The sequence below is a fragment of the Nicotiana tabacum genome, chromosome 17 (genome assembly GCF_000715075.1).
Source record: "Nicotiana tabacum cultivar K326 chromosome 17, ASM71507v2, whole genome shotgun sequence".
Classification (NCBI taxonomy): domain Eukaryota; kingdom Viridiplantae; phylum Streptophyta; class Magnoliopsida; order Solanales; family Solanaceae; genus Nicotiana; species Nicotiana tabacum.
Window position 1 is genome coordinate 25997777 of NC_134096.1, and position 13126 is coordinate 26010902.

The window sequence follows — 13126 nt, forward strand, 5'->3', positions numbered from 1 at the left end:
AAATGAAGGAAAATAAAATATACTTTACTACTTGAGTAGGAAGATGGCGCCAAATGAGCTCAAGTATTCACCTATTGAGAAGTTATGTTTGGCACTTGTCTTCTCTATTCAGAAGCTGAAGCATTACTTCTAAGCTCACGTTGTGCGACTCGTCTCAAGAGAGAATCCCATCAAGTTTGTCATATCTAAACCTGTTCTAAGTGATCGATTAGCGAGGTGGTACCTCCAATTTCAACAATTTTAAATTGTGTATGTTCGTCAAATGGCGGTAAAGGGACAAACATTAACAAACTTCCTAGCTGACCATCTGATTCCAGATGATTGGGAGTTGTCTGATGAATTGCCTGATGAAGATGCAATAGTCATAGAAATTCAACCTCCTTGGAAGATGTATTTTGATGGCACTGCACATCGTGAAAGAGCTGGTGCTGGAATAGTTTTTATCACTTCTCAAGGATAAGTTTTGCCATATTCTTTCACTCTAGCACAACGATGTTCCAATAATGTTATTGAATATCAAGCGCTCATACTTGGGCTTGAAATGGCTGTGGATATCAAACAATTGCAACTACAAGTGTTTGGAGACTCCAAGTTAGTGATCAATCAGATTTTGGGTAGCTATGAGGTCAAGAAGCCAGAGTTTGTCCCATATCACAAATATGCTCAAAGATTGATAAGTTGGCTTGGAGAGGTAACTATCCAACACGTGCCGAGAAAGGAAACTAGGAGAGCTGATGCATTAGCAGCCTTAGCTTCTACATTATCTTTTCCTGACCAAACGTAAGTTGTCGTTTGCCAAAGATGGTTAGTTCCTCTACCAAATGACTACGAGGAAGAAGAAAGCAAAGTTGAGCATCTTGCTGCCGTTCTTAAGGTTGAAATTGAGGATTGGAGACAACCATTAATCGATTATCTTTGTTATGGGATATTGCCAGAAAATCCCCGAAGGAAGACAAAAATCCAAAGGATATCCCCTCGCTTTCTTTATTACAAAAATACACTCTACAGATGATCATTTGATGGAGTGCTCTTACGTTATTTGGGGGCCGATGAATCCTTTCAAGCCCCGCAAGAAGCACATTCTGGAGTATGTGGAGCACATCAATCTAGGCCAAAACTTCATTTCCACATAAAAAGAATGGGGTATTATTGGCCAACCATGGTTAAAGATTGTTTATATTACGCTCAAATGTGTAAATCTTGCCAATTCCATGCTAACTTCATACATCAACCACCTGAAGTATTACACCCAACTGTTGCTTCTTGGCCATTTGATGCTTGGGGTTTGGATGTTGTTGGTCCATTTCCAAACTCTTCTGGTGGACATCTATACATTTTGGCCACAACTGATTACTTCTCGAAGTGGGCTGAAGTTGTTTCTCTTAAGGAAGTAAAGAAGGAAAATGTGGCTAACTTCATCCGAGTCAATATTATCTATCGTTTCGGCATTCCTCGATATATATTGACAGACAATGGTAAGACATTTGATAACAAGCCGATGAATAAAATATGTGATCTTTTTGTCTTCAAGCAACATAATTCCTCCATGTATTATGCTGCTGCCAATGGACTTGTTGAAGCGTTTAACAAGACGCTCTGCAACTTGTTGAAAAAAGTTATCTCTAAGTCTAAGAGAGATTGACATAAGAGAAAGGAAGAAGTTCTTTGGGAATACAGGACCACATATCGCTCGCCAACGCAAGCGACTCCTTATTCACTTGTTTATGGAGTTGAAGCAGTCCTTCCACTTGAGCATCAAATCCCATCGTTGCAGCTTGAAATTCAAGAAGAACTAACTGATGAAGAAAATGCTCGCTTAAGCCTTGAAGAATTGGAAGCTCATGATGAAAAGAGGCTAGAAGCTCAACAAAGCCTTGAAGTTGAAGTTTTTAAATATCCCAAGTGAAGTTGAGACCTTCAAATTCGCCAAATTTTAAAGTAGAAGTTGTCAAATCTATCAAGTCTTCAAGCAAACGTCTTTAAGTCTGCCAAGTCTAAACGTTTGAAGTCTGTAAGTTAAGCTCTTCTAAGCCACCAAGTCTTCAAGTGAAAGCCAACCAGAAGCCACCGATATAGTCTTTAAATTGATATAGCCTTCAATTTTTTTTGTTGGAAGCTTCAGCATATCTCCAAATGTGTGGTAGAAGCCTTTGATATAGTCTGCACGATCTTCAAATATATATATCTTGAATTCTTTGAAAGAATGTGTATACGGTCGAAATCGGGCTCGATTATTACATGACATATCGGACTCGGAACACGAGGGGTTGAAGATCGACCCCGTGTCTCGTCAAACCAGAACACAATGTCCGTCCTCAAGAACATTGAGTCCATGATCCAGGAATCGACCCTGACCCCGAGTAAGCTCGAGAAAATATTGCTGATATAACCAACAGAAGATCGGAATAACGGAAGTCCGAAACATCTGTAATCGGTTAGATATCACAGTGGGAATCTCGGCACGTATCGATAGGGAACCGACAAATCAGCAAACCAGGAGATTTTTACCTTTTATAGAATTGTACCTAAAATAGGACTCCCCTACTATATAAAGGGGGTCTGATTACTTGTAAAGGACATGGCAACACGTATCCTAAAGCAATATATTGTTATTTTTAGTTCTTATTATTCTCTTGTCATTCCATTATGATATCGATAAAAACTCTTTCGGCTCAAGGGTGGCTAACCTTCTAAGGCTAAGACTGTTCAACTTGTGTGGTTTGCATTTACTCTCCCAGTGCTTATTTCAATTTCAATTTCAATCTGATTTGTTATTTTGTATCAAATTAGATCATATATCCTTAAAACCACGTACAAATTTAATTTTTATCCGATTTTGAGGATAAAAAGATTGGCGCCCACCGTGGGGCTAACGATAATAATGGTTATTTGATACAAATCCCTATAACACACACTACTTTACGCTTGCTCTTTGAAGTGTCTTTGAGTCCAGGTTAAAACACAAAATGTCAAACTCTCAATTAGCACTCCTACATGTTGACAACGAGTCCGGTCATCAAGGTGAAAATAACAACATAGCGCCCGGTAATGAGGTACCGCCTACTGATCCCGTTGGAATTCCGATCGTAGATCCGATTAGCGCTAATTCACATGTGGTTGTCGACGTAAACTTGCCTACCGACCCCAAAAATAGCGTCCGTGGTGGAGCCCAATCGGCAACTCGAAACACACAAAACATTGAAGGAGACAGGATCAGTCTACGGGTGATCTTCGAAATGCTACATGCTCAATAGGCAGCGATAGCTCAGTTACAGAACCAAAGCCGTGCACCGAGTAGGGTTGAGCCCGATCCGCCCCGAGAAGTTACCCGTAGGGACATACCGGTTGCAAAAATATCTAACGAGAACGAATCGGGGACTAACCCTGAGATCATAAAAATGCTCGAGGAACTAATAAAACGAGTAGAGTCGAGAGAAAAAAAAATCGAATCTAATGACAAAAAAGTGGAAACCTATAATTCTAGGGTAGACCAGATCCCAGGAGCACCTCCGATATTGAAAGGCCTGGATTCCCAGAAGTTCGTGCAAAAACCTTTTCCTCTGAGCGCGACTCCGAAGCCGATTCCCAGGAAATTCCGTATGCCTGAGATACCTAAGTATAGCAAAACGACCGACCCAAATGAGCATGTAACCTCTTATACATGTGCCATCAAAGGGAACGACTTGGAGGACGATGAGATTGGGTCTGTTCTGCTGATAAAATTTGGAGAAACCCTATCAGAGGGAGCTATGATTTGGTATCACAACTTACCTCCTAATTCTATTGACTCATTTGCTATACTTGCAGATTCTTTCGTGAAAGCACACGCTGGTGCCATTAAGGTCGAGACCAGGAAGTTGGACCTTTTCAAAATAAAACAGAAAGATAACGAGATTCTCAGAGAGTTCGTGTCCCGGTTTCAAATGGAACGGATGGACCTACCGCCGGTTGCTGATGACTGGGTTGTTCAAGCTTTCACTCAAAGACTCAATATTCGAAGCTCGGTGGCTTCACAACAGCTGAAGCAGAACCTGATAGAATATCCGGCCATTACCTGGGCCGAAGTGCATAACCGGTATCAATCAAAAATCATAGTCGAAGATGATCAACTCGAGTTCCCTTCGAGGTCTGTTTATCCTGTCAGAAACGTTGATAGAATCAAGAGAGACATTGACTGTAAACCAAGATCGAGCAGGAATCGCTATCAACCGTACAATGGGGATCAAAGAGGTAACGAATCTGGGAGACATTTCATAAGAAGCGAAAGGAGAAACGATCGAGGTCAACACTGTCGGGGACTCATGAGTAAAAACAGCTTCGATAGGCCTGTCGGGCCTAAGGAAGCATCGAGGTTATCAGAATACAACTTTAACATTGACGGTGCTGCTATCGTATCAGCTATCGAACATATCAAGAACACCAAATGGTCTCGACCTTTACAATCCGATCCGTCCCAGAGGGATCCTAGCCAGATATGTAAATATCACGGTACTCACGGACACAGAATGGAGGATTGCCGACAATTGAGAAAGAAAGTAGCCCGATTATTCAACAACGGGCATCTTCGAGAATTCCTGAGCGACCGAGCAAAAAATCATTTCAGGAATAGGGATTCTAACAAGCAGGATGAACAAGAAGAGCCTCAACACGTCATTAACCTGATTATCAATGGGGTCGCTGTTCCTCAGGGGCAGATGTTGAAATGCACCAAAATATCTGTCACGAGGGAGAAACAAACTCGAGATTACATACCGGAAGGAACGTTGACTTTCAACGATGAGTACGCGGAAGGAATCGTGCAGCCCCACAATAATGCACTGATAATATTTGTAATCATAAATAAATCCCGAGTTAAATGTGTGTTAATTAACCCAGGTAACTCCGCCAATATCATCCGATCGAGGGTCGTGGAGCAACTCGGTTTACAAGACCAAATCATGCCTGCAGTCCGAGTTCTAAACGGGTTCAACATGGCGTGTGAAACTACTAAGGGAGAGATAACGCTACCAGTAAAACGCTATATTCGGAAGGCTATGGATCCACAACATGAGGGTGGTGCCCTCAACACTCCACCATACACTGAAAGTACCGACATCTAGTGGAGTCAAAATAGTCTACAGTGAACAACCGACTGCCAAGGAAATGTTCGCGGTCGAGGAGGTGATACCGGTATCTACAATCTCAACGTCGAAGGATCCGAACCTGATGGTCAAAGACGGGGCCAAATAGCAATCACTGGAACCAGCCTCGACAGATTCAAACAAACAAGGGGAATGCGAGGATGATGATTACGGGGTTCCCAGATCTTTTATAACCCCCGATGATTCCGACACCACTAAATCGACGGTCGAGGAGCTGGAACAAGTCATATTGAGAGAACACTTGCCCGATCAAAAAGGATATCTGGGCACGGGGTTAATCCCCGAGCTCAGGAAAAAACTCATTCAATTTCTTATAACTAATGAAGATTGTTTCTCTTGGTCCCACCTTTACATGACAGGGATCCCGCCGGAGATGACCACTCACAAGCTAAGCTTGAATCCAAAGTTCCATCCGGTCAAACAGAAGAGGAGACCCCAGTTCGAGATCAAGCATGCTTTCATCAAGGATGAGGTATCTAAACTCCTTAAAATATGGTATATTCGGGAGATTAAATACATGGATTGGATAGCAAACGTAGTGGTAGTCCCTAAAAAGAGAATAAACTAAGAATGTGTAGATTATAAGGATTTGAATAAGGCATGTCCAAAAGATTCTTTTTCTTTGCCCAACATCGATCGTATGATCTATGCCACGACCGGCCACGAGATCCTCAGTTTTCTCGACGCCTATTCCGGGTACAACTAAATACGGATGAACCCAGGTGATCAGGAAAAAACTTTCTTCATCACTAAATACGGCACATACTGCTATAACGTGATGCCGTTCGTATTAAAAAATACCGGTGCCACTTACCAACGCCTAGTAAACCGGATGTTCGAGGAACAAATAGGAAAATCAATGAAAGTTTACATTGAAGACATGTTGGTTAAGTCCCTACGAGCAGAGGACCGTTTAAAATATTTGCAGGAAACCTTTAGTATATTGAAGCGATATAATATGAAGGTGAACCCAGAAAAATATGCGTTTGGATTTGGGTCGGGTAAATTCCTCGGATTCATGGTATCCAACCGAGGAATCGAGATCAATCCCGACAAAATCAAAGCCATTGAAGATATCACAGTCATGGACAACATGAAAGCCGTGCAAAGACTAACTGGGCGCATATCCGCCCTGGGACGATTCATTTCGAGGTCATCCGATAAGAGCCATCGATTCTTCGCACTATTGAAGAAGAAAAAGAATAACTTCTCATGGACCCCAGAATGTCAACGAGCTTTGGAGGAACTCAAACGATACCCATCGAGCCCGCCGCTGCTTCACACACTGAAGGCAGACGAACAACTGTACTTGTACTTGGCAGTTTCTGAGATAGCGGTAAGTGGAGTCCTAGTCCGGGAAGAGCAAGGTACAGAATTTCCAATTTACTATCGTAGCAGGACCCTAGGTGAGGCCGAAACTAGGTAGCCTCACCTAGAAAAACTGGTGCTCGATGTGCTAAGAGCCTCTAGGAATCTAAAACCATACTTCCAGTGTCACCCCATATGTGTCATAACTACTTACCCATTGAGGAACGTTATGCATAAACCCGAGCTCTCGGGCCAGTTGGCCAAATAGGCCGTTGAAATAAGTGGGTATGATATTGAATATCGATTCCGGACCACCATTAAGTCTCAAATCTTGGCAGACTTTGTGGCCGACTTTACGCCGGCCCTAATACCTGAGGTCGAAAGAGAGTTATTAATTAACTCGGGGACTTCCTCGGGAATCTGGACCCTCTTTACAGATGGCGCCTCAACACAAAAGGGTCCGGACTTGGCATCGAATTGAAGCCACCAACATGCAATGTAGTTAGGCAATCTATTAAGACTGTGAAATTGACTAACAATGAGGCCGAATATGAGGCCATGATTGAAGGCCTTGAACTAGCCAAAAGCTTGGGGGCAGAGGTGATCGAAGCCGAGTGCAACTCCTTCCTTGTGGTAAACCAAGTTAATGGAGCATTCGAGGTCAGAGAAGAACGAATGCAAATATACTTAGACAAGTTCCAGGTAACATTACATAGGTTCAAAAAATGGACTTTGCAACACGTACCTCGGGATCAAAACAGGGAGGCCGATGCCCTCGCTAACTTAGGATCATCGGTCGAAGATGACAAGTTCAATTCGGGGGCAGTCGTACAGCTTATGAGATCGATGGTGGAAGAAGGCCATTCCGAGATCAACTGAACGAGCCTAACTTGGGACTTGAGAAACAAATATGTAGAATATTTCAGGACCGGGAAACTGCCCTTGGATCCAAAAGAATCGAGGGCCCTGCGTATAAAGGCAGCCTGGTTTAGCCTGTCCGAAGACGGAACCCTGTTCAAAAGAACATTCGATGGCCCACTTGCAATATGTCTAGGTCCAGGGGATACTGAGAGCGTTTTGAGAGAAATCCACGAAGGTACCTGTGGAAATCATTCGGGAGCTGAATCACTGGTTTAAAAAATTATCAGAGCCGGTTACTACTGGATCGACATGGAAAAAGACGCAAAGGAGTTCGTTCGAAAATGTGATGGGTACCAAAGACACGCTCCGATGATTCATCAAGACGGGGAACTGCTGCATTCGGTTTCGTCACCATGGTCATTCATGAAGTGGGGAATGGACATCGTTGGCCCTCTTTCATGGGCACCCGGTAAGGCTCAATTTATATTGTTTATGATTGACTATTTTTCTAAATGGGTGGAAATTCAAGCGTACGAGAAGGTTAGAGAGAAGGAAGTCATCGATTTCATTTGGGACCACATCATATGCCGGTTCGGAATGCCGGCCGAGATCATATGCGACAATGGGAAACAATTCATCGGCAACAAAGTAACCAAATTTCTTGAAAACCACAAGATCAAAAGGATCCTATCAACACCCTATCACCCTAGTGGGAACGGGCAAGCTGAATCTACCAACAAAACCATACTCCAAAACCTTAAAAAGAGGTTAACCGACGCCAAAGGGAAATGGAAGAAAATCCTACCCGAAGTCCTATGGGCATATCGTACGGCCTCAAAGTTTAGTACCAGGGCCACCCTATTTTCATTGGTTTACGACGCCGAAGCTTTAATACCAGTCGGAGAACCAAGTATCAGATTTCGATATGCAACGTCGGAATCGAATGCCGAGGCCATGAGTACGAGCCTAGAGCTATTAGATGAAAGGCGCGAAGTCGCCCTTGTCCGATTGGCCGCCCAAAGACAACATATCGAAAGGTATTACAATCGAAGGCCCAACCTTGGACACTTCAATACCAGGGACTTAGTAATAAGGAAGGTCATACTGAGCACCCGAAACCCGAACGAAGGGAAATTGGGGCCGAACCGGGAAGGACCGTACCAAATTATCGAGATCACCGGAAAGAGATCCTACAAACTTGGAATAATGAACGGCAAGCAACAGAAGACTGGAATAACAGAAATCCAAATTATCGAGATCACCGTCCTCAAGAACATTGATGCCATGATCCCAGAATCGACCCTGACCCCGATTAAGCTCGAGAAAATACTGCCGATATAACCAACAGAAGACCGGAATAACAGAAGTCTGAAATATTCGTAACCGGTCAGATATCACGGCGGGAATCTCGGCACGTGTCGATAGGGAACCGACAAATCATCAAACCAGGAAATGTTTACCTTTTTATAGAATTGTACCTAAAATATGACTCCCCTACTATATAAAAAGGGATCTGTTTACTTGTAAAGGACATGACAACATGCATCCCAAAGCAATATATTGTTATTTTTAGTTCTTATTATTCTCTTGTCATTCCATTTTGATATCGATAAAAACTCTTTCGGCTCAAGGGTGGCTAACCTTCCAAGGCTAGGACTGTTCAACTTGTGTGGTTTGCATTTACTTTCTCAGTGCTTATTTCAATTTCAATCTGATTTATTGTTTTATATCAAATTAGATCACGTATCCTTAAAAAACCACGTACAAATTTAATTGTTATCCGATTTTAAGGATAAATAGAATGAAGTCTTTAATATGTTTGATTACATGACTTGATTTATATTGGAGAAAGATGATTCTTCAACTGTGAGGTTTTCTTTGCTAAGTGAAATCTTTTAAGTTGATTTCTTCTTTTACCTGCAATAGAGAAGGGAGAGACATATCCATATAAAGGAGATCATAAAATTACCTATGAAGACTGAAATTGAAGAGATGCTCTTGGTGGTCAGCTTCTTAAAGCAAATCATGTTTTTCATGCAATTTCTGATTTAAGTATCTTGAAATGAGGACGAGTTTCCATTCCTTTACGCCATAATGTCAATTTTTTGGCGTTAAAGTAAATATTTGGCTTAGATGATGTAATGGCCTTTGCCTCTGACGAAGTAAAAATCTTTGGCTTAGACGGTATAATAGTCTATACCTCAAATAAAGTGAAGATAAATCTTCAGACAAAATAAAAATCTTTGGTTTAGACGGTGTAATAGTCTTTGCCTCAAATAAAGTAAAGTCAAATTTTCAAAAAAAAAAAGATCTTTGACTTAGACGGTGTAATGGTCTTCGCGTCAGATAAAATAAAGTCAAATCTGTAAATAAAGAAAGATCTTTGGCTAAGACGGTGTAATGATCTTCATCTAAGACAAAATAAAATATTTGGCTCAGACGGTGTAATGGTCTTCGCCTCAGATAAAGTAAAGTCAAATTTGTAAATAAAGTAAGATCTTTGGCTCAGACGGTGTAATGGTCTTCACCTCAGACAAAGTTAATTTTTGGCTCAGATGATGTAATGATCTTCACCTCAGACAAAGTAAAATCTTTGGCTCAGACGATATATTGGTCTTCGTCTCAGATAAAGTAAAGTCAAATCTTAAAAGAAATGATCTTTGGATTAGACGGTGTAATGGTATTCGGCTCAGATAAAATAAATATTTAGCTTAGACTGTGTAATCGTCTTCGCCGGAAAAAAATAAGTCTTCTACTTGAGATGGTGTAAAGTCTTTGCCTTGTTAAAAGTAATGCCATCATCTTGTATAAAGCAATATTTTTGCAAATATGAGTAAAATCTCGGGTGGGTAAATTTTAATTGTTTCAGATTTGCTACTTTCTTGAACTTTACGGGCACGAAGAAAAAAAGGACAGCCAGGTTAGAGGTGATACTTGTGGTTCAAGCTGCTACAAGAGCAGTTAGACTTCTAATGCAATACAAATTGTTCTCCCCTAGACGATTTAAACTCGTCCGACTTTATTCAAGAATTACAAAAGATGAAAAAAAATTCAAGCAAAAAAAAAAATCATTTACATACACTGGAATGGACCCCGAGATTTTCAAATCAAAGAAAAGCAGCAAAAGCAAATACATAAGCCATAAATATAACAAATGCTAAAGTTGAGAGTGTACTTGGTTCTATTGGAAGTTGCCATGAACTAAAAAAATATTGGCTGCAAAGGTGGTTCAATGATATACCTCCAAAGTCCGAACAGTTTTATTCCAAAAAAACGATCAAAAAAAATATTGAATGAGCTGTGTCTATTTTTTTCCTTCTGAAAAGAAAACTCTACTGAAAAGTACATGGCAAAGCTTATTTTCTACAGTGGCCATATGCCTTAGCTCTTATGGGTCCTCTCAACAAAAGAAAAGGGACAGTAAAAACAACACAATATGTGCTGCTACTCCAAATAGTAAAGGCATTTTTTTAAAAAACAAAAAGAGAAGAAAGAATATAAGCCTTGAAAGTTACAAGTCAGAAAGTTTTTTTCTAAGAAATTGGCATGTCACTTGGGTGGTTGCAAAAGTTTGCAAGGAAAAATGAATAAAGACAAAAGAAAAAAAAGTTAGACACGACAAGAATTGACATGTATCACCTCAAGTGCATATATAATTCAAAGAAAAGTACAAGATTTGGCATGACATATTCCTCTTATGGAAAAAAGCTTTTATCTTCCTACAAAAGAAGAAAAAAAACGACTTACTGAGAACTACTTTGCAGCAGATATTGTGATTTCCTTTTTCTTCTCTTCTCTCGTTTGGTTTGGCTATTTAGCCCCTTTAGATTGGCTTAAAAAAAAAAGACTTTTAAGCACAAATCCTTAAAAATAACTTTTTTAAGTGTTGGAGCTTATTTTATAAATAAACAGTTACCTGTTTGAATAAAAGTGTTGAATTTTAAAAAAAATTGTTGAAGTGTTTGGTAAACAAGTGCTAGTAAGTACTTTTTTCTATTAAAAAAACGAAAATATCCTTAAAGCTGTCAACATTATAAATGAGCTGATTAATGCAATATATTTAATTATGAATTAATGCAAATAAAGATTAATTTATATTTTAATTTAATTTCAATTCCTTTTCCCTTTAGTTTGGAATACTCAGTATAGTATTACTACTAGAGCACCATCATTCTCTCTGTATAGTCAAGTAGAATTGGCAGAAAGCAACCCAAATGGATCAAATCATTAGTAATAAACAATACCAAAGAAAAGAAATAAGAAATCCTCCAAAAATACATCTATAAAATCAACTTTGTCTAAAACAGTACAGAAAAGGGGCGTGATGCTTGACGAAAGTGCAGAAAATGGAGATGAAGCAGAGAGGAAGAGGAAAGAAGAGGAAAGGTTGTCTTCAGCAGTTAAGGAAATAGGAGATGTAAATCTTTGATTGAGGGTAATTTTGATATTACAAAAACTTATAATAGACAAGAGTAATTTCACTGGTCAAACTAAAATGACTTTTAAGCCAAAATCGGAAAAGTTGGATCAGTCAACTTGTTGGTTTTTGCTTTTATTAAGCATATTTTTAGCTTTTTTTAAGCAGCTTTGTTTTTTGCCAAAAACTTCATAAAATAAAAAGGTGCTTAAAAGTTTGTTTGACCAGCTTTTAAGCTCGTCCAAACACCCTCTTAGTGTGCTTCAATCAAGGCTCATGGTTCTATTTATAGTTGCTTGAAGAAGTTCTCCTAATCCGGTAGGATGTGCGGTGATTGAAATCTTCTCAAAAGAATAAGATTTTATCTCCTAAAGGCTAGGAGAGGATAATAGAGTGGGGAGTTATCAACGGAGATTAGTAGCCTGTTTGGCCAAGCTTCTAAAATCTCAAAAGTACTTTTCAAAAAAGTAATTTTGATGAGAAACAATTTGTGTTTGGCTAATTAATTTGAAAAACACTCTTGAACAGTAATTAATGTTTGGCCAAGTTTTTGAAACTACTTTTAAGTGCAGAGGCGGACCCAGGATTTGAGCAGGACAGGGGCACCATTGTCTTAAACATGCCAATTACTAGTGATAAAGTTCGGCGCAACTCTATGAAAACATATATGATAACTTATCAGCAAAATACAAACTTTAATATTATCGAATATCATCAATGTGATACTAATATAACAAAAGTACATCATTTGTTCATACTTGAACTCGACGTGCTTTCATATTTTGAAAACGGTCAATAATAGCATCATTACTTACATTTGTAAATACTTCCTTTTCAAAGTAACAAACTAAACAATCATTTAAAAATATATCACTAATACTACTACGTAATTCATCTTTGATGTACTTCATGGATGAAAATGCTCTTTTCACCGTTGCAGTCGCGACAGGTAAAATTAGAGTTAACTTTACAAGTAAATAAACAAGTGAATAACTCTCTGCAAGATTTGCCACAACCAAGGCTTTTGCCAAATCACCTATTCCTTTCAAATCAGAAAATCTAAGGTTACCACGTCGCATGTGCAATATGAAAGTGTCAAGTTGGTGACTAAGATCTCAAAGTTTCAATTCGCCAAACTCATCTCGATAATACTTAGCCAATGTCATTATTTTTTTCTTAATCAAAATTAGCAAATGAATTAACCGGATTCAAGCTAGCCATACCAAGAAGCAAGTTACCACTCACAACATCAAAACGACTGTTAAGCTCCTGAACCTTCAAATCAATCACAGAATAAAAAAGATCAACATGTAAATGATGTGAATACGTAACAGTAGAAGGTCTACGCTTTGACTTTCCAGGAATATAGAATTCTTCCATATTGGGTACCACAATATCA

At 39.6% G+C, this 13126-nt stretch overlaps 1 protein-coding gene across 1 annotated transcript; it reads right to left on the reverse strand.

Annotated features, from left to right (window-relative positions):
- Window positions 1–12479: 12479 nt before the first annotated feature.
- Window positions 12480–12806, reverse strand: LOC142171741 (uncharacterized). Its single transcript, XM_075235437.1, has one exon. The coding sequence runs from the start codon at window positions 12804–12806 to the stop codon at window positions 12480–12482; it is 327 nt and encodes a 108-aa protein (XP_075091538.1).
- Between the last annotated feature and the right edge of the window lie 320 nt (window positions 12807–13126).

Bases quoted from the DNA above. Each gene is read 5' to 3' on its own strand.
- LOC142171741 (XM_075235437.1), bottom strand. From the start codon at position 12,806: ATGCGACGTGGTAACCTTAGATTTTCTGATTTGAAAGGAATAGGTGAT.